At 40.0% G+C, this 25663-nt stretch overlaps 1 protein-coding gene across 2 annotated transcripts in view; it reads right to left on the reverse strand.

Annotated features, from left to right (window-relative positions):
• Positions 1-3281: 3281 nt before the first annotated feature.
• The window catches only part of ndst3 (N-deacetylase/N-sulfotransferase (heparan glucosaminyl) 3), a 63765-nt gene continuing 41383 nt past the window's right edge, over positions 3282-25663 (reverse strand). Inside the window, exons 6-14 of one of the 2 annotated variants that reach the window (XM_057332235.1) lie at positions 23292-23420; positions 16878-17060; positions 15958-16054; positions 15288-15411; positions 15040-15214; positions 10911-11081; positions 10722-10831; positions 4608-4710; positions 3282-4231 (exon numbers count right to left, since the gene is read on the reverse strand). In XM_057332235.1, coding sequence (XP_057188218.1) covers positions 4112-4231; positions 4608-4710; positions 10722-10831; positions 10911-11081; positions 15040-15214; positions 15288-15411; positions 15958-16054; positions 16878-17060; positions 23292-23420 — 1212 coding nt within the window. In that variant the 3' untranslated portion in view covers positions 3282-4111. The remainder of the gene's footprint in view (positions 4232-4607; positions 4711-10721; positions 10832-10910; positions 11082-15039; positions 15215-15287; positions 15412-15957; positions 16055-16877; positions 17061-23291; positions 23421-25663) is intronic. The other variant, XM_057332236.1, reaches the window with a different exon arrangement.

Raw genomic sequence — 25663 nt, forward strand, 5'->3', positions numbered from 1 at the left:
AAAAAGTTAATGATAAATATTTCTAAATTGAAAAGCATTCCCACATTAGTTCGCAGATTAAAATGTTGAATTTTATACAACACATTTGATGTCCCTTTTCTCTATTCATCAAGGGGTTCTTGGCCTGAACAAGGATGAGGACCTGTTTTGCATATGTAAGTGTATGCTTAGTAGACTAAAACATTTGAAAGCTTTGCCAGAAGCACAAATATATTTGTAAAATTGGAACCATATGGATAATGTAAATCTAAAGTCAAGCAGTGGTGAAACGAAATAACAGGACTTTTGAAGGGAGAACAGTTTTTGGCAAGTTTCCCCATGACTCTTTGTAAGGTAAACTTGTTCTGTCTGTAAGCACAAGCACGTGAAAATCCGTCCAATGCTGCTGACAGGTCAAAAAAAGATGTGAACTTTATCAGTGCTGTAGCGCCGCCCTGTGGGCACTGTTGAATACAACAAGGTCTCATTGCTAAAGAAACCGAACTGACAGAGGTGCAACAGCTGGAATTTACACTAGCATTGAGACCAAAGTATTCGATTTTAACCTAGTACTCATTTGTTGTAGATATACGATGATAGATAAGGATGCTTAGGGGCTAAAACAGAATGTGACAGATGTAGGACTACCATCTACACTACAGAATAAGATGTGCCGAAGTTTTGGCTCTTTGCTCTCTCACAAAGACTCAATTTCTCTTGTGTGGTTCGCCTCGTTCTTGTACAACGTGACACATGACACATAACCTATAACAGGAAAACAATTGACTGGAAAAGTTTGAGAACCTTTGGCATACAATATCATGCTGTGCTTTCACTCTCTTTTATTACTATAAACCAGCATTAACCGGTTCTAATATAGACCTTTTTTTTTTGGCAAAACGTGAGTGGCAAACATGTATCAGTTACAGGAAATATCTGTATTTGAACTCTCTTTCACACCAATATCATTTTATGTAACCAAACTAATGTGAAACAAAATGCATTTTGTGACCTCTATAAGGTATTAAAAACGTAAAGATCACATTACCTGTATTTAGCTCTAAACGTGTAAGATTTCACTGAAATACATTAAACAATTTCATGTAACTTTACAAGAGAAAAATGTATAATGGGTTCTACATCTTCATTTTCATCAGTTTATATAATTTCCCACCCCTGTGCACTTACCTCAATGTCCTGGGCTCTGATCTTCATGCTTCACTTAATACATCTGAGAAATGATGATGTATGGCAAAGCTTGTAACCAAGCTAATTCCTGGCAAATTCTGTTCTTCAGTTATGTCCAGGTTTTGTTAGGATAGCTGGATGGATTTGTGTTAGACATGCACGCCTGCAGGTAAAAGTATGTGGATTTATCATTTCAGCTCAAATTGATCCTAACGTGACATTATTGAAAACACTGTAAATATTAGCAGTACAGGGTGACCAATGCTTAGGCTAAAGAACTCCCCAAATACTCAATTCAGGTGTCAGTTTACCTGAAGGTCAAAGGATTAGAAGAGGTAGTAGATGTTGGACAGAACTGCCCTGCCCTTTAAAAGGCTTGATCCTCACAAGAAGCATTGCTTGATGTAAACCTGGAAAGAAACCTTTGAAAAAAGTTCTCAGCATTGTTGTGCTACTTCAACAAGAATGGCCGTCCTTCAACGATGACAGCAAGAGCACAGCACAGAATGCTCAGTGGTTATAAGAAGAATCCTACAGTGTCAACTGAAGAAATTACAAATCTTTAGAAATCTGAAGCTTGCAACTGGATATATCAACACAATCTCACAGCGATTCAGAACTTTTTACGAGGTAGCTCATCCGTACGTTTGGTTTTTCACATTTACGCATTTGACAGAATGCTTTTATTCAAAGTGCATTAAAAGTTCCTTTCGAAATAAAAACATATGGGAATATACTGATAAATATCATACATACAATATATTAAATAATCCATTTACATATATTGCAACTAAGTGCTTATATTAAAAGTGATCATTCTTTAAGTATCATTCAATATATTGTAATATATAATATGCAATATATTTTTCTATGTATTTTAATATATAATATTATTATATTATTTCCCTCGTAATCAAACCCACAACCTTGCACTGTTCACACAGCTGCAGGAATACCGGTCTACAATCTTTTGCCAGTATGTCTACACTGGTAATATTGACAAATGAGACCAAAAGCGAGTTACTTGGAAAAAAACAACACAGTAACATCAGCTCATTCTATGAAGTATGGTGGAGGGGTCTTTATGGTTTAGGGCTGCTGTTCTGCCTCACGACCTAGACGGCTTGCATTTGTTGATGGTAAAACAAATTCTCTATTTTATCAGGACATATTTCTGGACAATGTAAGACCATCTGTCTGCCAGCTGAATCTCAGCAGAAGTTGGGTGATGCGTCAGGACAATGATGCAAAGCGCAGGAATAAATCAACAACAGAATGACTCCAACAGAAGACAATGCACCTTCTGGAGTGGTCCTAACCTCAGCCGTGTTGAGATGTTTTGGCATGATGTCAAGAGCGAATACTGCTGAATTGAAACCATTTTTGTCGAGTAAAATTGCTGTTTTCAAGCGGGTCAACCAGGTGTTATGTTAAATGAATATAAAAATGCATCAATTGACTGTTTGTTTAAGTAGACTGTGTTTGTTTGTTGAAGTGACATTGGATCAGATCCAATTTATTGAGCAATTTAGTTAAATATATTTGAATGCTCTGTAAGTGGCTTTGAACAAAAGCATCTGCATGCCATCTGTATGCATAAAAGCGCAAAAATGACCTTTTAGCAACCAAAAGTACTACTTAAACCGGCAGATTACAACATTTGAAAGACCCTCTATTACTTATTTTTCAGTGAATGACAAAAAAATTGAAAAAACATTTGATATATATCAAAACCTTAATACAGAATAATAAATGGCCAGGCGGACTCAGAGAAATGGGAATGCTAAGGGATAACTTATAGGCTACTGTAAAACTCCGCAATTTTACAGAGTTTTCATGTATTTTTTAAAATATGGTCAAATAACGTAAAATTACAGTAAAGACCGCAAATTTACAAGAAAAACAGGGAAAATGTGTTATTTTAATACAAAACGGTTATTTTACGGTTTATGTCTGGTGCCCCAGCTGCCGGAAAATTTGAGTTTTTTACAGGATTTTTTTGTTACAGTTTATTTTTGAAAATACGGCCAAAAACTGTAAAATTACAGAAAACAGAAAAAAAAACATGTAATTTTACAGGAAAAAATGCACAAACAGAGTAAAACATTGCAAGGACTGTCCAGTGTTTATTGAATATATATAGTTATTTACATATTTCTCAAAGCACTTTCTCACCATATTGAGGCAAATTGTTTTCAAAAATAAAAGTCACACTTCAAATTCATCAGCCAACCAGTTGCAGTCAAGTGGGTGGAGCTAAGGCTACCTGGCTACAGACATATGCCGAGACACACACACATACGTTCACACACACACACACACACACAAACTGAAACTCGAATGATTTTCACTCTTCAGGCCAAAATATTAACCGAGACGTGGACTGAGACATGACATCATGATGACATCACTCCACTGACCAATTTAAAGCCGATGCTGTAAGCTGACTGCAGCTTGTCTGTGCTCTTGATTCTTACAATTTTGCATCTTTTCTGTGATTGGCTGATTGATCATGTGAGGTCATGAACAGCGGTTGTGCCAGATATTGACTAACTTGGTTCTAAATCTCTTGAAGTATAAAATCTAAATGCAGTACATATATTCAGTGTCTGATGGGGGAAATGACAGCAAATATAAGACAACTGGAAGTCTGAAGTAAACTGAAGTATTCTCGTCACGCAGTCCGTCTTTGGCTGCGTGTGAAGTTCAAGGGTCACATGTACATCAGCGCATCTCACTGTCTGTTGTGTCTATTCAAATTGTGACAGTCTGCAGCAAATATTCCATGTTGCCATGGACACATCCAACCGTTTTGTTCCAATGACGGGTGAGTTGAATCTTTTTATCTTTGCACCGCAAACTTGCAGGTAGGTGGCATTCAGTGCTGTTCAAGTGTTCAGTTTCCTTTGAGTTATGAACCGGAGCAGCGGTGGTTTGGTTAGGGCTACCTGACCTTCTGTAGTTCCTCTCTGAGCCAGGCTGGTAGAGGCTGACCCAATCTGTGTAGCAGCTTAGATAATTCAATGTTCTGATCCCTGTAGAACCTGGAGAGGAAAGCTCGGGACTAGAAAGAAAGAAAGAAAGAAAGATTTGGTAAACAGGTATACATTGATGCAGTACTTTATTTGTACAATGTTCTTCAAATGTTGTTAAAATGTTTTTAAAGCATTTTATTTGCTAAACTTGCCAACTTAACATAACAGATGCAGAAGCATAACATATTGTTTGTTCTGTATGTATCAGTTATTCAGTATATATATTCAGTATAAATATTCAACAGTCAGGAGGTCATGTGAGCATAAGACCTAAAGGCTTCCAGTTATCTCAATCTCTCCATCTTGACCCATATTACTTAATAATGACATCTCTGTGTGATGCCGCTGTAATCATTCATTAAATATTAAAGGCTCCATTTTGACTTTACTGTTGGGAGGCATTACCTCAGAGTCCATGGGGGGGTATTTTCGCCCCTTACTCTTCCCCAAACACTTAGTCCGACCCCCTTCCAGCAGCTGACACCAGAAGCCCTTCTGAGGATCGAACCTGTGACCAGACAGAGAACTCGATCAGATCTTTTCATTTCATCTTGACACTGAAGAGACGGAAGAAATCTGGCCTAGACACACATGCACGTACACTCGCACGCGCACACACAGGTCTAACTGACAGATGTCTGCTGTAACCTTGTCTGGCTGTTAGATGAGACATGCCTTGGTTTGATAAGCAGTCACAAACACATCAGCAATCTCCAAAAGCTCTCAGCAAAATGCATTGTGTGTTTGTGTGATACCAGTAATTTTGGACCTTGTGGGTCATTTTTTTGGTCCCCATGAGGAAAACAGCTTTTGCATAAATAAATAAAAAAGATGTTTATTTGAAGATATAAATGCAGAAAGATATGTGTGATGGTTAGGTTTAGGGGTGGGGTTAGGGAATATAATTTATAGTTAGTAAAGTATAAAAATAATTACGTCTATGAAAAATCCCCATAAAACATGGAAGCAGAAATCTCTCTCTCCAGGAAGAATATACTGTACGGGTGTTTTGTCAGCTTAGCGGTTTAATGTCCCAGGGCTTTATTATAATTAAGACTCATTTTAACACAAATTAGAGTTAGGTTTAACGGTCTCGATTGTAGCGTCATTTCCACTGCAAACAACCGTTTTACCGGTAAGAACGTCTAAATTTAGTGCACTAAGTTGCCAAGGTGACAAAAATGCCAGTGAAAGCTTGAGATAAAGTATGAGACATGTGAAGAAAAGGTAAATATCACAGAGCTGTGAACAGAGCTGTGATTTTGTCAAATTATGCGAGAAGTCTGATATATTAATTGTATTTGCGCCTAGATAAAATTTGAGCTATAAATTTAGCTCTGGCAAGATGAAAGAGTAATTTTATTCAATTTGACAGTGTGGAAGAACACAGGCAGACAATGCTTGCACACTATGATAGCTTGCAATTCATAAATTTCATGTGCATGCGGAGACTATAGACAGTTCCATTGGATGCGTACCTGAAGTTAACTTTTGGACAGTGTTTGGTTATAATATAACATTTTATTTTATGTTCAATTTACATTCAATTGATTATTTATTGTTTATTAATTGTATTACTGTAAATTAACTCTCAACAGTTATTTATTCTTTGAAGAGATCTACACAGAATGTTTGTTTGTGTTGTTGCTGCTGAAGTCGTCTATACCAGGGGTTCCCAAAGTAGAAGTCCCCGAGGGGTCGCAAGGCCGCAGGGGTGGGGTCGCTAGATGATTTACATAAATCTTTTTTTATTATTAGAAATAGCGTATTTAATCAATAAGTGTAACAACATATTAAAATTACGTTATGTTTACGTTACGTATTGTACGTTAAAACAAAACCATGAAAATAAAAAGCCATCAGCCTTTGGAATCCCCCCCTCGATCGTGACCCCTAAGGTGATTATGTCACATTAACAACATTAGTAACCGCATTCGGTTAGGTGCAGCAAGTCAATATACAGCACAACGTTAAACAGTCCCATATGTGCACGCAATTATTTTTCAGGCTTTAAGTTTAGGATATTTTTATTTGTCGAAATGAAACGTATTAGTAAAATGAAATTTGACCATCTAGTAATAGTTTATTATGGTTTATGTATAACAATAAGTAAACGTTTGTATACTTTAACCTCCTCCGAGGATAGTGGGGGTCTCGAGTCACTGGCACTGTTATATTGGGGGTCGCGGGCTGAAAAGTTTGGGAACCCCTGGTCTATACAGCCCCAGAAAAATTAAGAGGCCATTTGTACCATTAATAGGTATGTGTTTAGCTAAAATGCTCATTTTTGTTTAATTCTGTGAACTACTAACAACATTTGTAATTTCAAATGAAAATATTGTTTTTATTTGCATTTATTTGCAGAAAATTAAAACTGGAGAAACAGGTGAAAATAACAGAAACGATGCTCTGTATTTTTTCAGACCTCAAAAAAGAAAACAAGTTCATATTCACTTTTAAGCAATACAACAGTAATATTTGTACATATATTTAGGAAAAGTAAAAAAAATATTTTTTATGTAATAACCTCGAAAAACAGGGCTTGTGTATGCAGCTGATGATGAAATGCACGCACACTGTAAGCAAACGCTAGTGACGTGCAGTACCTTGGGATTTGGTTAAAAAAGAAACTCATAAAGGAAAGAGAAAGCAATACAGTGATGTATGTGATGTATGAGGCAAGAATTGACACAAAAAATTTTTAAAGACTCAAGCAAAATATAACAGGAAGGAAACAAAGCAAAAAGAGGTGATAACGAATGAAACTGACAGAAAACAAGAAGAGAGCGAGAGATGTGTGGAGCAATAGATGAAGTGAGAAAGACTCAGATGGAGGGAGGTTATTAATAAAAGCCAAAGATTGATGGAGCTGTCTGCGCTGCGGTAGAGAACACATGCAGAGCCTCACAGTGGCAAACACACACACACACGCATGCACACACACACAAACACACACGCACAGATAAGACTGAAATAGACGACACCTGACACAGGTAATACTGAGTTCAATCTTTCAGCCTTTTATATCAGAGCCCGTAGTATAGCAATCTGACACAGCCAATGCTTCATTTCATAACACCATGTCCCTTTTTCCTGTTGACTAAAGAGCGTTCTTAAAGGGTCATGAAAAATGAAAACTTGTTTTTTTATGGTGTTACCTATGAAAGGAAACAAAAATAGCAATAGCATGCATTATTTTTTGGGGAAAGTGGTTTATTTAGAGACCATTTGGGGAATTTTCGATTCGCTGGTTGAAATCAATATTGAGTGAGCAGCACTCCACTTTATGTGATGCTGTGTAAGATTGTTTGTACATTTTGTGCCTCAAATTATTATTTATGTGAAAGCTCTAGTGCTTTATCGGCTAGTTAGAAGCATTGTCTGCTTAGAGTATCTCCGCATGCATTTCTATACAATAGGAGAGCTTTGAGAAATAAAGACAGGTGGCTTGGGGCTCTGCTGAACAACACCAGCCTCACCTGTGTTGTTTGGAGGCTTAAAGGGGTGATATGACACAGCTACATATATGTTATGGCTAAAACGAATATTATCCTTTGATTTAGATGTAATGCAATGTGTCTACACAATTTAAGGTTCAAAAACGCTGTATTTTTCACATTCCTTTCATGTCTTTATCTCCTCTTTGCCCCGCCTCTCTGCAACGCGCAGATTTTTTACAAAGCTCATCGCTCTGAAAAGCGAGGTGTGCTGCGATTGGTCAGTTAACCAGTGCGTAGTGATTGGTCGAATACTGCAAGCGTGTGACAGAAATGTAATGCCTCTTACCATATTTGGAACAAAGCAATTGTACTGACAGGTACGCCCACCTTACTTACGTATACATTTGGGCGGTCTTAGTCAAATCATACCACGAACTGACGTAGATTTGTGGGGGTGTGGTTACACGAGGCGTTTCAGGCAGGTCTGGGTGAGCATTCGCTTTTAGATAGAATGCATCTTTTGTTCCGACACAATTTTTGCAATTTTACATGTCTAATACATGCATGGGCAACTCATAACACACCAAAGACACAGAAATCCTGAAGAATCCTGAAGCTTTTAGCCGTTAGTGTACTGTTCGAGGCCGACGCTAAAATGACCAGGGCCTGAGACAACCTTTAAGGTGAGACCCCTTCTCCTCTGGGTCCTATGAGTGGGCTATACTACAAATGACCTGAGACAAAGGACCCCAAATTTATGGCCTTCGCACCATTGAGGAACAATAGCTATAAAGCATGATAGACAGAACTACTCTTTTAGCGAGTTTATGAGGCAACGCGCGACCAAACTTTATTCCCGTCACTCTGTGGGGCAGCACGGGAATGACAAAAGCACAGATAAGGGATCAATTGCACATCCTTATTTTTGCACTTAGAAACCCTCCTCTCTTTGTCTAGGAAAAAAAAGGAAAACAAATTTAATTGCCCAGATGCCTTTATTTTATTTGAACCGAAATCACTTAATTATGTCATAACCGAACCCCCCGCCACCACCCCCCACTTTCTCATTTCTTCCTCTCTGCATCTACTTGTATTTGAGAAAACGATTAGCATAGATACATGGCGGTTTAAGAGCAATCTTACACACACAAAGAAACAGACGAGAGCGAGCTGGGTTTAATTGGAGAGGTCTGATGATGGTAATCCTCTTGCTCTCGTGCTGTGTCAATGGCTACAGTCAGATTATCAGAATTAATCACGTTCAGGCTGTGTATAGATTATACAGGCGTTGAATGGGGAGAACATGGATCTCTCGAATAATTTTATCTGCTGATTTTCAAACACATGGGACCGGGGACAGCATGGATCTTAGGCACGCATCTGTGATGTATCACTTGTGTCTGGGCGTGTATCTGGTCTTGCTTGTCTGTCCTTGTGCACACCAAATGTTCCCATAATGATTGTAAAACACACAAGTGTGGGGATTCTGGGGATTTCAGGGCTGTTCACTTGAACATGTTAATGAGATTACTTAGATATGTTTAAGGACAATAATGTTTTTATTCAATTTGACATTGGTTCATTCTGCACTGTCTGATTATTAAAATCTGATTCGAACATTTGGAGATAATTGGAGCTGATCTGCGCTCCAGTGTCACACACACATGCACACACACGCAAGCACAGATATATCAATACAAACTTTTCTCATAGGCTATACTATTGTTTTCATACCAGCCTAATTTTTTCACTACCCTCTCCATCCTCAAACATGTGGTCATCAGTAGATTTCAAGTAAGACATGATTTACACACACATGCAAAGTCCCCAGCTGAAGACATGTTGCTCAGTAAATGGGGAATGTAATTCTTTCCTTATTGATAATTTAGTTACAAATCAAGCCCAGACCGTGAACATTTAACAACAGTCATTTGCATTCTTTGTATGGCAAGATTTAATTAACATCGCAGCACAAGTGTGAAATATCACCTGAGAGCGTAGAGCCATAATTCATAGCAATGTTAATGCAATTCTACTGCAGGCTATAACATCTTTATAAGTCAGATTTTTTCCATATAGGAAAGTTGTTTATTATTATTAAACTACTGCAGATTTGCATTGTATGTGCGTTGTAATGTTGCAGGAAGGTACCTTATTCTCCAAAAATATATCACGTTATATAATATAGTTTGGTATCAAGACAAATAAAAATACTATACATTATTTATTTCTCAAACAGGAAGTAAAAAAGTGTGTTTAACTATGTTAACTTAAAAAAAAATAGATGAACACCCATACTTACAGTATTTCACATACAGTACTGCAACTTAGCTTATATTAATTATAGATATGTGACCCAGTGTGTGAAATCCAGGCTAAAGTCTCAAAAAAAGCACCACTGGTTCGGCACCCCCATATCTTCACTCGCTAATTCAGATTTATGTACCCGCCCGATCCCTGCGCTCTGCAATCGAACGACGTCTTGTGGTGCCGTCCCACAAAGGGAAAAGATCACTCTCACGCACTTTCTCCGGATGTGTTCCACGACTCTGGAATGATCTCCCTCTTGCCACAAGATCAGCGGATTCTTTAAGAATCGGCTAAAAACACATCTCTTCCGTCAACATCTGACCCATTAGTACAGTCTTCTACTTTCCTATCCCCCCCAAAAATAAAAAACATTCTTAGCGTCGTATACTGTGATAGGCTGACTGAGATCAGTTGTACTATGCACTGTTGTTCTTTTGTTGCACAAATTGCTTCTACTGGTTTTCCCCTACTTTGTACGTCGCTTTGGATAAAAGCGTCTGCTAAATGACTAAAAGTACATGTAAATGTAAAACTGAATTATGAGATAATGATCATTTTAATAAACAAAGTTTAATTTAAATTAATTTCACTATCATTTCAATCTTTGACCTCACACAATCAGTATTAAAGATATCAAGGTTACATTTTCACACAATGTTCTTTATATTATGTAGGATGATTTTATGTAGAAAATAGCACATCACAAAAAACAACTTCCCTACTGAGAAATAAATAGGTTTGTGTTTGAGCGTGTGTGTGTGAGCCTCACATGAGTGCCTGGGAGTAGTTGTAATAAGGAGTGACACCCAGAAATCTCTGAACCTCATCCATCACTTTGGCTGGATCATTTCGCAACTGCTGTCCGTCTATAATCATCAGCTACAGGAAGAGAAAAGCAGAGGATTCAGAATCTGTAAAATATTCAATACAACCCAAACAGATGACAGGTGTGTGTTACCTGGTTTGGAGGGTAGAAGGTGAGCCATCTCTCCAGATGTGTGGCGTAGAGTCCGGGTATGAGACAACGGTTCTGGAGAGAGCGCAGCTCTGGTGAAGCGAGCTGGTCAGCAGAAATGACTTCATAGAAGCTGAACTGCAATGCTGCTGAGTCTTGGTGAGCACTTTGATGCTGCCAATGAGAATAAAACAAATGTCAAAAATCCTACTTTAAAAAACAAGAATATATTTACACATTACATAATCCGATTTTCTGCCAGAAGCCACAACGGCATCATGGAACCTTCACCAGGGCAGCTCTGTTCAATACAGTGAAAGTAAATGGTGACCAAGTCTCCTTAATCTCCACCGTCTTCAACTGCATGGAACCAAAGCACCATTTTTGGGGGGTGAACTATTCCTTTAAGCTTCATTCGACCTTAAAATTGCTATAACATGGGAGGCAAGATTGAAATCTTTCTCTTTTCATGGTCTCTAGTGTGTATGTGGTAGAAGCTTCATGCTGTGCCCTCCTGTGCATGCTGTGGATGAGATAACTCTCTCACACTCGAGTTTACACTCAGTGATGTTCTCACTCACACTTACACATATTCAGTCTCTCCACAATATCACACATGAACATGTGTACGCTTGACTTCAATGTAAGACACCTACCCATAGGGACAAAACACATGCCTCGTAGGCTAATCCATAACGGGCTACATTTATTATAGCATAACATACCTTAACATTCCTATTATTACAGAATGCATATAATATGCCAATTTTCGGAATGCCTGGATGACTTCATTTAGCAAAATAGGGTTGTGCAATTAAAGGGGTCATATGGCGTGAATATGTGTTTTTCTGTGTCTTTGGTGTGTTATAAGTTGCCCATGCATGTATTAGACACGTAAAATTGCAAAAATTAAAGTGTCGGAAACAAAAGATGCATTCTATCTAAAAGCGAATGCTCACCCAGACCTGCCTGAAACGCCTCGTGTAACCACACCACCACGAATCTACGTCATTTCGTGGTATGACTTGACTAAGACCACACAAATCTATACGCAAGTAAGGTGGGCATACTTGTAAATCTCATTGTATCATCGCCGCAGCCATGTCGTGGAGACGCTGTGTGTTTCGTTGCAAAAAGAAAGTCTTTGTTTGCCCTTCCAAAAGATGAGACAACTAAAAACAAATGGTTACATTTTATTTACTATACTGTTCCAGAACAGTACAATCCATATACAGTATTCAAGTGTGTACAGCGCATTTCACCGATGATTGCTTCATGAACCTGGGAGAGATCATGGCCGGCTGTGCACGAAAGCTTTTGTTAAAGCGACAACGAGCAACTTCTGCTCACTGTTGCCCCACGTGGATGATAAACGGAATTGTCTGTTTACAGTGTCGTAAAAACTGTTGCAAAGATTTCCAGCTGGCAGCTCAATAAACGTGAGTTTGTTTACAAAGCCGACGGACCCAGATATACTATGAAAACAGCGCATAGCATAGCACGTATATATATATATATATATTAGGGCTGTCAACGTTAACGCGTTAACGCATGCGATTAATTTTTTCAAATTAACGCGTGAAAAATATTTAACGCAATTAACACAGCATCCGTTTGTTTTGACATTTTTTGTCTAGCGTTACATTATGTAATCACGCTCTTATTCGTAAACCACTTAAGCGCGATTTTAAACAGTTGCTTTGACGCGTTCAATGAAGATAGACAGCTTCTAAACTGTGGGACGCGGCAAAACGCAACGCGAGGTCCAGTCTGGTGTAAACAGTCATGGGCTAAAGGCTGCGTCGGTGAATCTCTGTCAGACAGCGCATCCGTGTTAAGTTCTCTTTCGTGCTTGAATGGATAAAACCATACAAGATTATGTCAGAAAGCCCGTTTTGTCTAGCATTTTCTTACGCAAGATTTCAACGTGTAAAATAAAATCTTAAATGAATGCAAAGAGTTCTGAAAATGGGAGTGCGGTGACGGTCAGATCTGCGTACTGAGACAGCTCTTAAAGGGGCCACGCTCTTAAACGTGCTGTTGTGACTCCTGTCACTAATGTTAATCAAAGAACAAAATAAAAGAAGAAATCAATTTGATTTTGTAGCTTTAATGAGAATTCTTCTGCATTTAATTTATAATTTAGCATTAAAGACTGTAAAGTGTTTGAGAACTTCCTTCAATTTCTGTATATTTCATGAAAGCTCTCAATTATAATGTTGAATGGCTATAATTAATGTTAAAATAATCAATTTAACAGCGACATCAGTTACAGTACTAATATCAAAATGTTTTCTTTCATTCATAAAATGACGCTGTTAAAGAAATATGTTGTTTCTACATCAATTAATTCGTGATTAATCACAGAAAATGTGTGATTAATCCGATTAATTTTTTTAATAAATTGACAGCACTAATATATATATATATATAAAGACAACATTAGCCTACTCAACGACTGAACTGTTAAACATTTACGTGGTTTACTGGTCTGAACTAAAGAATCTGCTACTTTTTACCACAACACGTTTTTTAGTCTTCATTTACAAGCACTACACACATTCATGACGAGACACGACAACATGCTAGCTATCGACACCGGCAACCATATATTATCCCTCAGCTAGTGTGAACCGGTGGTGCACCAACGACACAGACTAATAACAAATACGTTCAAAAGTAAAAAATGTACAAATAACACTTACAAATCCAGGAGCCGGACCGCTAGGTCTGCATCCGTTTTGCAACCTGTTGCCTCTTGCTACTCGTGCCACCGAGTGTAAGCCTGTCCGATATTGATTCGTGACCGGCCTCGTGTCCGATCACTCTCTCGCTTTCTTTTCTTTACTTCCTTCGACAAAACCCTCTTTGGTTTTTTGGCTGGCTCTGCCATGGTGATGTTTTAGTTCGTTTCGTCTTACTGTTAGCTCTGCTGTTGGCTAACTTCTCCCAGGCTACGAGTAAAACGTGACGTATGCCGTAAAGCAGGGGATAGGCGGGGCTTGTACCGGCCCGGACACCAAAGTTACAAGTGCAATTTCAGCCGATTGGAGGCTGCTTAGGTAGTAACGGCAGTAAAATTTGTCCAGTTAAAAGTTGACCTACCACTAAAATAATTTTAGAGACATTATTTTATGGTCAAAAAGTTGCTCGTTGTCGCTTTAAAAAGTGGTGCAATTTTTCAACCATAACAACTTCGCAAGGACAGTCTGGCGCTTCTGATTCGCAGCCTGTAAGTATATTTTCATTGTAAAAGACTTTGTTACGGACTAAAGCGAGTTGAGTTTGTCGTGTATTTGTAGCGCATGTTGTTTCTTTGTGTGATCTACAAATGCAGACACGCACGCAACGTGAAAAAAGACAACATAAGTCCTAATAATCAGTAATTATGTTCCAACTAGAGGCAACAAATGTTGTGTTTATAATGGGGTTTATTGTCTTTGTTGAGTCGCGACGAGACATGGAGTAACACCGGTTGATCACTAACGGCAATTCTTTATAACGTCGTATATAAAAGGTAAAACAGTTAGCTATAGTTTTTAACTATTTAACATCATATATTTTTTAAAAACCTTACCAATCCTTTACATCCTGCACAAGTCGCGCTGGCAAAGTTGATGTATCGGCTTGATCATCTTCGTTTTCCGGATCAGATTCAGGCTGTACCTGTCAGTACAATTGCTTGGGAACATGATGTTCCGAATATGGTAAGAGGCGTTGCATTTCCGTCACACGCTTGCAGTATTCGACCAATCACTATGCACTGGTTGACTGGCCAATCATAGCACACTTCGCTTTTCAGAGCGATGAGCTTTTTAAAAAAATCTGCGCATTTCAGAGAGGCGGGCAAAGAGGAGATACAAACATGCACGGTATGTGGAAAATACAGCGTTTTTTAACCTTAAATCGTGTAGACACATTGCATTACATCTAAAACAAATGATAATATTCGTTTTAGCCGTGTCATATGACTACTTTAATTGTAACTGTCAATTTTGGCTTGATGATTATTTTGACAAAATAACTGAAGTGGAACGATTATTATGCATCTTATTATTACTGTAAGAAAACGGCATTGACTCTGATTGGTTAATTGATTTGGTTTTTGATGTGTAACTGGTCAGTGTTGTACCTGGTACCAGCTGTAGGCCCTGTCTGAAGGGTTGATCAGCAGAGTGAGGATCTTGGCTTTGGGCAGCAGGGCGGCGGCTCTTTTGGGTGTGTCCTCAGAGGGAAAGTAGTTTGCACTTTTCTCAAACAGGAAGTCAGTACTGACATTAGATGGTACGGGAAAAAAGTCCATATACCTTAGAGAGGAAAGCAGCTTAAAGTTAAAAAAAAACGCTTGCGCGAAGACAATAACACTGTCATCACACCCACCAGTCGATGCCTTTGTGGTAATTGTTGGTGTTGAAAAACTGAACTTCCTCAAATGTTTTCGCACTGGGGAAGTTGCTGGAGATGAAAGGATGCATGATAAGGAAGAGGTAGAGTGCTGTCGTGCCTGAAAGAGAGAGAGATGTGAAGGGAGGAAAGAGAACGAAAAAAATCATTGAGCCCTTCCCCTCTTAATGATGAAATTATATGTGTAGCTGATAGCATTCAAGAGAAACACTTTGAGCCTAGAGATTCGGACCACAGACAGAGAAACTAAGAGACATGGGATCGATACACCATTTACCTTATAGATTTTTTCTGTGTGTGCGTGTTGCGAGTTTGCGATACAGCAGAAAAGAAGATGAGTGCAGAGAGCAGAAGTGTTTAACAAGCCTGTGTCCTGACACCAATCAAAATCTTTCAGCCCAAAACACCGACTTTTCTCTTCTTCAACCTCCCAACCTAGCCCCCTGGGGACCTGTCTGTATCGTTCTTCTTTAAAGCTGAACGCCTCTGGTTGCACTATCATCAGTTTGAGTAACACAAGGTGAGATATGAAGAAGGATGAAGGGGAACAGCAGAGCGAGGAGATCCGTCTACACGCGCTGAGCTTTGAAGCTCCGCAACAGAAAAGACAAAAGGGGGAGTTCTTGTGTGAGAAGAACAGAATTACCTGTTTTCTGAGGCCCGACCACCATGAACTTTGGCAGCCTGTCGCAAGTCTTTTCTTTGGACCAGATGTCCTTGTGCCGCTTGTCGTCACATGGGTTCTGAACACAAAATGTAAATGAATATGATCAGGCTGCAAATTCTGTCAAATCTGTATATGATTTATATACAAAGGTCTAAATCATAGGTTATATGGATCATCCTTGAGATGACTTAAACTGTCCCTTACAGAAAAGACACATGAATTTCACATGTTTTTTTACATGTTTTTCACATGTGATCACATGTATACAACATGTGTTTAACATGTGCAAAAAACACATGTGATCACATGTGAAATGTGTGTTTTTAGAACATTTTGGTGTGAATTCCATGTGAATTCCCACGTGAAACCCATGGGATAACATGTAAAAACCCATGGGATGACATGTGCAACATGTGGTGATGTGAAGAACATGTGATCACATGTGGAGACATGTCGCATATGTTATCCCATGGGTTTTTACATGGTATCCCATGGGTTTCACGTGGGAATTCACATGGAATTCACACCAAAATGTTCCAAAAACACACATTTCACATGTGATCACATGTGTTTTTTGCACATGTGAATTTCGTGTGTCTTTTCTGTAAGGGGTCATGTGACAGATATTATTAGATTTAGGTGAATAAGGAGTTGTAGAAGGGTTACAGGGTCACAAATGTTCTTAACCAGGCAACATGATGTCATTTATTCTTGTCACAATTACATAATTGCATTTTATTTTTGAATACAACCTGTAAATTGGCTATTGAATTTCTGTTCAAATATTAACAATCTTTAATAAATCACATACAGTATGTATAGCCGTTTAATCTCTTTAATGTCTCCAGTAGTGATCCAGAGGGTCTATAGAAATGATATGGTCCGATTTCATGACTGACCTGCCAGAGCGGGTCTCTCTGTTCAGGAAACAGTGTGAAGTACTTGTGCGCCAGCTGCAGGGGGGGAAGCGTGTGCAACCTCAGGTTTGTCCAACACTTGAGGAAGTTAGCCAGGTTTGTGAACGTATATAATCCCAAGCGGTCGTTCCCGTAGTTGGAGAGATGAGTCATGAATATACTGATCTGCGGAGAAAGAGAAATAAGAGTTTATCATACATTCATTTTCATAAATCAACAGCTGTGTTTAATTTCCTCCAATATAAAGCTCAGATTGACAAGCGTGTTAGGAGTAATAGCACAGAGTTTCCTGTAGGTGGCAGTAGTGTGTATAATAACCTTCAGGTCATAAACCTTTGCTCTTGATACTTTTATTAACGTCTGAACAGTTGCATTTGTCCATAGGCGTGTATTAGTTGCATTTGTGTATGATTTCATTTGTCCAACATCTGTCGTAAACGTCCTACCAGATTCGTCACCCGTTGATAAAGGCTAATGTCGCCTAGCAACCCTATACGCTGCTCAGTTTTCCAGCGTCGGGCTCTTTATGGGGTGGTTCAGTCCACCCCCGGGGAACATTCAATTACCACAGGGCGATCGGCGGCCTTTCATATGCGGTAAGCCCAGCGGACGCTTCGCGCTGTAATTCTGATGTAATCCACTAGAGTGAGGTCACACGCGGACAGCATCCGTGGAGATAGGATCAATACAATTAATGAGGGTCTGCTGACAGAACAGAAGAGACGAGTGGGAAAAAGCAAAGAGAAAAAGGAGCGGTGGAGGTTTATTGGGTCTCTCTATGCTTGAGTGGTTTAGTAGGTTGCGTTTGGAGAGGAGAGGGAATATGTGGCCTAGTTTAACACAGACACTCGCGCTGATTCTAGCATCGCTCGCTTCTACAATAAAACCATTAAACATGCATAAAGATGCAGGTACGCACGCTTACACACCTGCAAATATGACACAGGAGGGCCATAGTCTGTCAACAGTTGCACAAACTTTACTGTTGACCGAGCGTTTGCAAGTTTGTGAGTCGAGACGAACTTTAGCGCTCTTATATTTAGCACGACATGTGATATGGTGTATCTGCTAATTTTATAGAAGGTTAAGCCTGTACAATCCATTAGAATATGCTAATGGAAGCGTTTCATGATCTGACAGAATCTGGTCGGATTCTTGCGTGTAATGGACTCTAAATCGAGGTCTGAGTGCCGCTCCCTCATAGGGATGTTGTCGGCACGGCAACGGCAGCAGCTTTTGATTGATGGATGGGATGCCATGTGACCGTGAGCAGGGAGGGGATTATTTATGGGATAATGAGACAAGTTTAGCAGCTTCTGTCACACTGTCGTGCTTTACGCCGGACTGGCACAACACGCTGGAGTACATACCCAGCCGCTGAGTTCAATTTAACCCTCAGGAGAAAACAAACGGGACCTCTGATATTAAAAAGATGTCAGGCATTATAAAGTATCTTGGTGGGAATTTTTGTGGTGTATGTTTGACTTCACTCCACACACGTGAGAACACAAGCCCCCGTACGTACAACATCAATCTGACCGCTGAACAAGTCCTGTTGTACCACAAACAGACTGATCAAGGTATGATTTATGCTTTGCTTTTACAGCAATCAATAACAAACACATATACACACACACACACACACACACGCGTGCACACGCACGCACGCACGCACGCACGCACGCACGCACACGCACACACACACAGAGACTTTGTAATATAGACACCAGAAAGCAACAACATCTACACACACACACGTTCATTTTAGCCAGTTATAACAGGGCAGGGAGGGGAAAACAGAGAGTGAACACAAAGAGAAAGTGAGAGAGAGATTGCAGGTCCAAAAGCATCTATCCTGCTTGTCCAACACATACAAGAGAATGCCAGTAAACAAGCTACCTTTTTAACTGCTAAATTTGGATTACCATTTGAAGATACACACACAGATAGAGCTGGATAAAGAAGGATGCGGTCACCTGACACGTCTTCACCACAAAATTACAAATGCTATTAGATTATTAATGATAATCTTAAACTGTAATTTACCTTATTAGTAAGTTTATTTATTTTATTTAGTCTTGTTGTGCAAGCTCTCTGGAGCTTGTGCAGAGGCAGCAGCTTTTGCCAGAGGGGAACTGGAATCCCCTGGTTGGGCCTGGGTTCTCCTGAGGTTTTTTTCTCGATTAGAGTTTTGCGTTCCTCGCCACCGTTTGCATACTGTTCTTTTGCACTATTTGCCTGGCCGGGGGGGCTGCTTTAGAATTTTAAAGTTTTACTTAATATTGCATATAGGAACTCTCTCCTTTATCTTAAATGCGTGCTCTCACTGAGCGTGTGTGTGTAAGTGCGTGCGTGTCTGTGTGTGTGTGCGTACTTGTCTGTGTATGTGTGTGTGTGTGTGCATGCGCGTCCGTGTGTGTGTGTCTATGTCTATGTGTGTTAGTACATGTGCATATTGTGTGTGTGGAGTGTTTTGTATGTGGGTATGTCTGTTTTCTGTGTTTTCAACTTTTTCTTGTTTTTGCAGGTACAACTTTGTTTTGCTTATAGTCAATATGTCTCATGTACAGCTGCTTTGTAAAATTGTAAAAAGTGCTATATAAATAAAGTTGAGATAGTGTGCGTGTGTGTGTGAGAGAGAGAGAGAGAGAGAGAGAGAGAGAGAGAGGGGGGATCTAAAGGGTTCCAAACAGATGTTCCTTCTGGAAGAGGTTCAGGACCTGACAGAATTATAAATCACTAGCCTGGAAAAGGCATGAAAATTTAACCAGCAAACACACACACATACACACAAACACAAACAAGGATGAGAGACTCCAATTACCTCTGCTCACCTTTCACTGTGACCATGAGCGTTACAGTGAGAACTCAAGGTGACAGAGACCTACACACACACACACACATGTACGCATGCACACACTGTGAAAGCAGTTAAATTGTGTTTCTGTCCAGTTTTTTCCTTCTATAACGATCAACTACATAAACTGAAATGCCTAGAGTAGACTCTAGTGTGTTGTCAGTCAATGACTTCACAGACAGACGTTTAGTTTTGAATAAGAAAAATCGTAAAACCTTTAAGACAAGGCATGACATGGCATGTGTAATAATTCAGCAAATTCAAGTGAGATTTATAGATAGCAAAGTAAAGGTTTTAATCACTACATTGCTTCTAGCTTTACAGAAACTGGATCATACATGAGCATTGTTCCATTATTATTATTTTTATATCATTACCTATATACACCTTTGGAGTCCAACAATGAGTCCATGTCCAGGATAGTCTTGACCTACTTGGCAATGACTTGCTCTGGCCATGATATTAAACCTCCATGGCCTATTTAGCGAATTTGGTGTCAGTGTTGCTAAACGAGCACAAAAAAGTTCACACACGTGAACACACGCATACATGCACACGCACATGACACATCACATTATGATTTTTATACTGTACAAACTGTATAGTGTCCTAACCCTCACACAAACATTTCTACATTTTCAAATAAACATCGAGTTTGATTTATAAGATGTTTTCCTCATAGAGACCAAAAATGTACCTTCACTGTAATTTATTTGGTCCCTTCACTGTAGGGTTTACTAAGACCACACACACACACGCACACACACACGCACACACACACACGCACACACACACGCACACACACACACACACACACACACACGCACACACACACGCACACCTATTGTTTTACTTTATAAGACATTTATCAACTCAATAGATTAATTTGTATTATTTTTATGATGGATGTATGTGCTTTTTGGAGCTATACATGAACCAATACATGGACTTAAAGGTCTAGTAATGCTTGAAATTTTGTGGCATCTAGTGGTGAAGTTGCAAATTGCAACCAATGGCTAACTCCACCCCTCCGTCCCCTCCGTCCCCTCCTCCCTTTCGAAAGCACTACGGTGGCTGACACAGAACTAAGATGTTGTCATGTTTTCGCTTCTTTGGTGAAGGATATAATGTCTTTATGAAACACTCTGTAGAGCAGTTTGTCCGTTTAGGGTAACTATAGAAACATGACGAATTCCATGCAAGGGGACCCACGGTGCATGTAGATATAGAAATAGCTCATTCTAAGGTAATAAAAACATAACACTTCATTATGTAAGGTCTTTATACGCCTCTGAAGACATATTTATGTATATTGTATTGAATTTCTGTCAATAGATCCTCCAAAAAATGTCACATTTTTACGTAAAAAAATCTTGAGATGGGGATGACATCTGGAATGACATGAGGATGAGTACATTTTGTGAGAATTTCATTTTTTCCTGAGATGTATTTTTGTGGGATTGACAAAAATAGTATAAATATTCAAAATACAACCATCCTGGTGTATCACCTAAATTTCCCTTAAGCTAGCGTAGCTTAATAAGACTTAAAATCTCTCTCACGTACACACACATACATCGCACAAATCAGGACAGCCCAGCTGGAAAATTGTGTCCTCCAGCGAGCATCTCTCTCTCTTTCTGTCACGCATACTCTCTCTTTCTCATAAACACAAACAAAAACACCCTATTTTTCTTATTTGACATCCTTCCATCCTCATTACAGACTGTTTAGTTTCGCTTACAGTTATTGATTGAATTTTTCATCTTTTTATGAAAGTTTCAACCTCTTTTTTTCCCTCTGTGTGTCTGTCTCTCTCAGTGGTGTGTGTTCTTGGTCCTCTATCCATTCATCTTAAGATAACTGAAAGTTGACATTAATATACATAATGATGTCAGCTGCATTTGGTGCTCTTAAAGAGACAGTTCGCGCAAAAATTGCAACCCAACTTCCATGCGACCCAGAATCATCACTTTCTATAAAACAACAGTTCAGTGATCACATCTTTTAGGATTCTGTGACCCATACTGTATATTTATAATTCTACCATAAAAGTACAAACGACTGTTTTTAAAGTATATCAAATTAATATACGAAATCAATTCCTTTATTCTATAGTCAAATTTTTATGGAGTCATACAATGTTTGTATGACAAACGGATCAATATTTAAGTCACGCCAGTGCTTCAACACACATCGCTTTAGGTTAGACATCAATGACACTCAAAATTATGGACGGCTAAGAGAAATCGGACACTCCGCCTTTAACTGACAAACTGCTCTACAGAGCGCGTTTCATATACGTTATCTCCTTCAGCAAAAAAGCAGATTAATTCCATGCCAGCCGCCGTAGTGCTTCGAAAGGGAGGGGTGGAGTGAGCCATTGGTTGCAATTCACAACCTCACCACTAGATGATGCAAAATTTCAAACACTGAACCTTTAATAAATAAGGACCTATGTGGAGAATAACTTAAAACTCACATGATGTCAATACTAGAAAAGCTCAAAACAAGCATTTTGCCACACATGTAAAGTGTCTCATAGTAAGTTTCTCATTCACAAAAAACCAAGGAGCAGGTTTTAGAAAGCATCAATTCCATACAAACATGTTGGAGTGTCATTGACAATAAATATTCCCAACATTTGGTGCCTCCAAATTCAGATAACCCCCCACATGAATAATTAACACACTGTTACAGCCTGTAGGCTTTGGCATGTGTGAAGTGAAGAATCAAACAACAAACAAACTATAATATACAACATAAACGCACCTTGGTATATCCCGGTGTTACTCATTTCACCCCTTTCGCTCTTTTCGTGTGAGTTTGTTAATGATTGCTTGTAAAGGCACTGAATGAAAGTGAACATGAGAATACACAGTCTGCGATGAACTTCATCTTGTTTTTTTAGGTCAATGCCAACCATGGGAATGAGTCAACTCTAATGGCCTTTAGCTGAACGAGGAGACCCACTCCGAAGCTCTTACTGTATATACATGCGTTCACACACACTGTATGACTCTTTAAACATTAAACTTTTATACCTTATACACATAAGAAATTCAGAGGATGTGAGTGGAACCAGTTCCGGTAATGCACTGCATACACACTGCATACACAAGTAAATATACACACACTGTTTTTCATTTCACTGCTGATTCAAGCAGAGCAGAGATTCTACATAAGAACAGCGATGCATGCTGGGAGAACAAATCTATACGAAACACTAACATGGAAACCCAGAGAGAGATAGAAAGAGAGAGAGAGAGAGAGAGAGAGAGAGAGAGAGAGAGAGAGGTGGGGGAGAGCACAGGGACAGAATAAGGCAGAGAAAAACAATCCAAGACCCTGATAAGGTGAAGTGAGAAGAGACAACAGGGACTATAGCAGTGTGTGTGTGCGTGTGAGAGTGTGTACAGTATGTGTGCCCACCATATTTCAGGGACAAAATTGAACCCCAAAGTGAGCAAAACCACCTTTCGGGGGTAATACTAAATAAAGAATGTGTGTATGTATATATATGCGTGTATTACACTCACAGGGTTAAGGAGGACGGTGAGAAACAGTTCTCCTCCCTGTATACTTCTGTCAAGCTCCTTAGGGCCACCTGGATACTCCTTATAGAAGATGGTGTGGGTGAATAAGCCACATGTCTGACGGGGCAGCACCTGCTCAAACACACAAACACATCAGTATTTCTGTTATAACAAAGACTTTCCACTGACATTGTTGTAACATCCCAAAATTAACCCACACACAAACCTTTTGGCATTTTTATATTTTCATCAGTACAAACAGTGTGCAGTGTTTAGTATCTTTAAAAAGCCATTTCAACTGGTAAGCATTTTCAAAATTGCTGTCAATACAATTTACACCAAGCTTTGTACTTGCTAATGAAACCTCATTATGTCATGAATACACCTTTCTGTCATCTATCATGTCATACTGACAGTTTCAGTTGTACACATTAATTTTTATTAGGTCTGTGGTCCCATGTCAATGTGTCTGTATTCAGGTATTGTGTGGAGACACTTCATATGTTTCATTTCCTCCTGAATCAGCCAAACAGAAAACAGAAGCATCTCTCAGCGGAAAAAGCCAATCGCTTCAATAAAGAATGAGGCAAACAGATACAGACAGACACAAAAGAGTATGAGAAAATATGACAAATGTGAGAAAAATATCGCTTGACACAACAGAAAAGCTCTATCTTTCTCTCTCTGTCTATCCCTGTCTCAATCATTTCTCAGCTAAGAACATATTACTCTAAAGAATGATGGGAAAGTAAACAAATGACACACAAGGACTAAAAGCGTATAACAAGCAAAATATCTTTGATATTTTGCTTGTTTCTCAAAGATAGTGAGGAAATAAAATAGTGACAAAATTGACTTTCTGCTGTCTCCTGCTTCTCTTTTTTCTAGAGCGAAAATATCCATCTCTATAGAGTTTCAGAAGATATCTCAAAGCTGTCACAAACTGTGCTCACATTTGCCAAGATAGATACGTCTCGGTTACGACTGTAACCTTCGTTCCCTTTCTGTCGGTCTCTCGACGTTGTGTCGAGAACCTATCATCTTTGACTTGACTTTTAAAAGGCCAATGAAGTTGGCGAATGGCATGAGCATGCCAGTCTCTGCCCTGTACATATGGGTATAAAAGGAAGATGGCGTGCCCCACTAATTCAGCTTTTGTGCTGAGGAACCTGGGAAGTGTCCCCCGGTCGTTGCAGTGGACAGCGAAGTGTTGTGGCATGAAGGACGTTCCCTTTCTGTTAGTCTCTCAACGTTGTGTCGAGACAGAATGGGGTCCCTATATGAAACGCCACAGCGCTTCCGCCGTGTAACCGACTCTAGCAGAGCGACACTGACAGGCGTGAGTGTGTCACCAGTGAGCGCTAATGCGAATCGTGACCTTCCATTGGGAAAGGTAAGATATCAGGAGCTAAACGAAGTCAGAGGGATCTTACCATCGGCCGTACTGGCAGAGGCCTTCTGTTCTCTATAGCGAGATAGCCGGTACCGTAAGGGACACTGGGAAATGCTACCCCTGCTTGGAGACCCCTGCTACGGAGCCCGCTACGGAGACCACACCCCACCGCAGGGGGGGTATCTGTGGAGATGCCAGCATGGTCTCACCAATGGGAAGAACTCATGGGAAAAAAGGCGTGTGGCCCACTCTAAGGGGTGCACAGCCGCAGGTGGAGGTTCCACCGAGGGGAGGTCACAGGTTCACCAATGGGGGAACCGTAGAGTGAAGAAACATCATACGGGACCACCCAAGTGGGGGAGTCACTACGTATGGAGCACCAGCGTAGATTAAGGGATTCACCTGACTAGGGAAACTCTACCGAAACCAGGCCTGGCAGGAAGCCGCTCTGCCCGGCTCCCTGCCGGAGAAGTGCTTAGTGATGGATGGAATGCCTGTGCTTCACCGAAAGGGGAAGCAGGGAGGCTAGAATAGCGCACTGACTCAGCCGAGAGGGAGAAGGCGCTTTCACAGGCGTACGCCCAGCCGGTCTATCTGTTGGTACCGTGCAGGACACGGGCTGACACCGGCTCTATACGAAGGTTGTAGAATCATGCAAATGTATTGGGTGTAGCCCAACCCCCAGCTCTGCAGATGTCTGCCAGAGAGGCGCCCTGAGCCAGTGCCCACGAGGAGGCTACACCTCGAATAGAGTGAGCTCTCACTGCAAGAAGGCACGGGAGATCTTGAGATTGGTAAGTCGTAGTGATGGCGTCCACAATCCAGTGAGCCAACCTTTGTCTGGAGACAGCCCTCCCTTTCTGCTGACCTCCAAAGCAGACAAAGAGCTGCTCAGAGCTTCTGAAGCTCTGCGTGCGGTCCAAGTAGAGGCGCAAGGCGTGTACTGGACACAACACGGAAGGGGTTGGGTCTTCCTCCTCAA

Source organism: Triplophysa rosa, linkage group LG4 (genome assembly GCF_024868665.1).
Source record: "Triplophysa rosa linkage group LG4, Trosa_1v2, whole genome shotgun sequence".
Lineage (NCBI taxonomy): Eukaryota > Metazoa > Chordata > Actinopteri > Cypriniformes > Nemacheilidae > Triplophysa > Triplophysa rosa.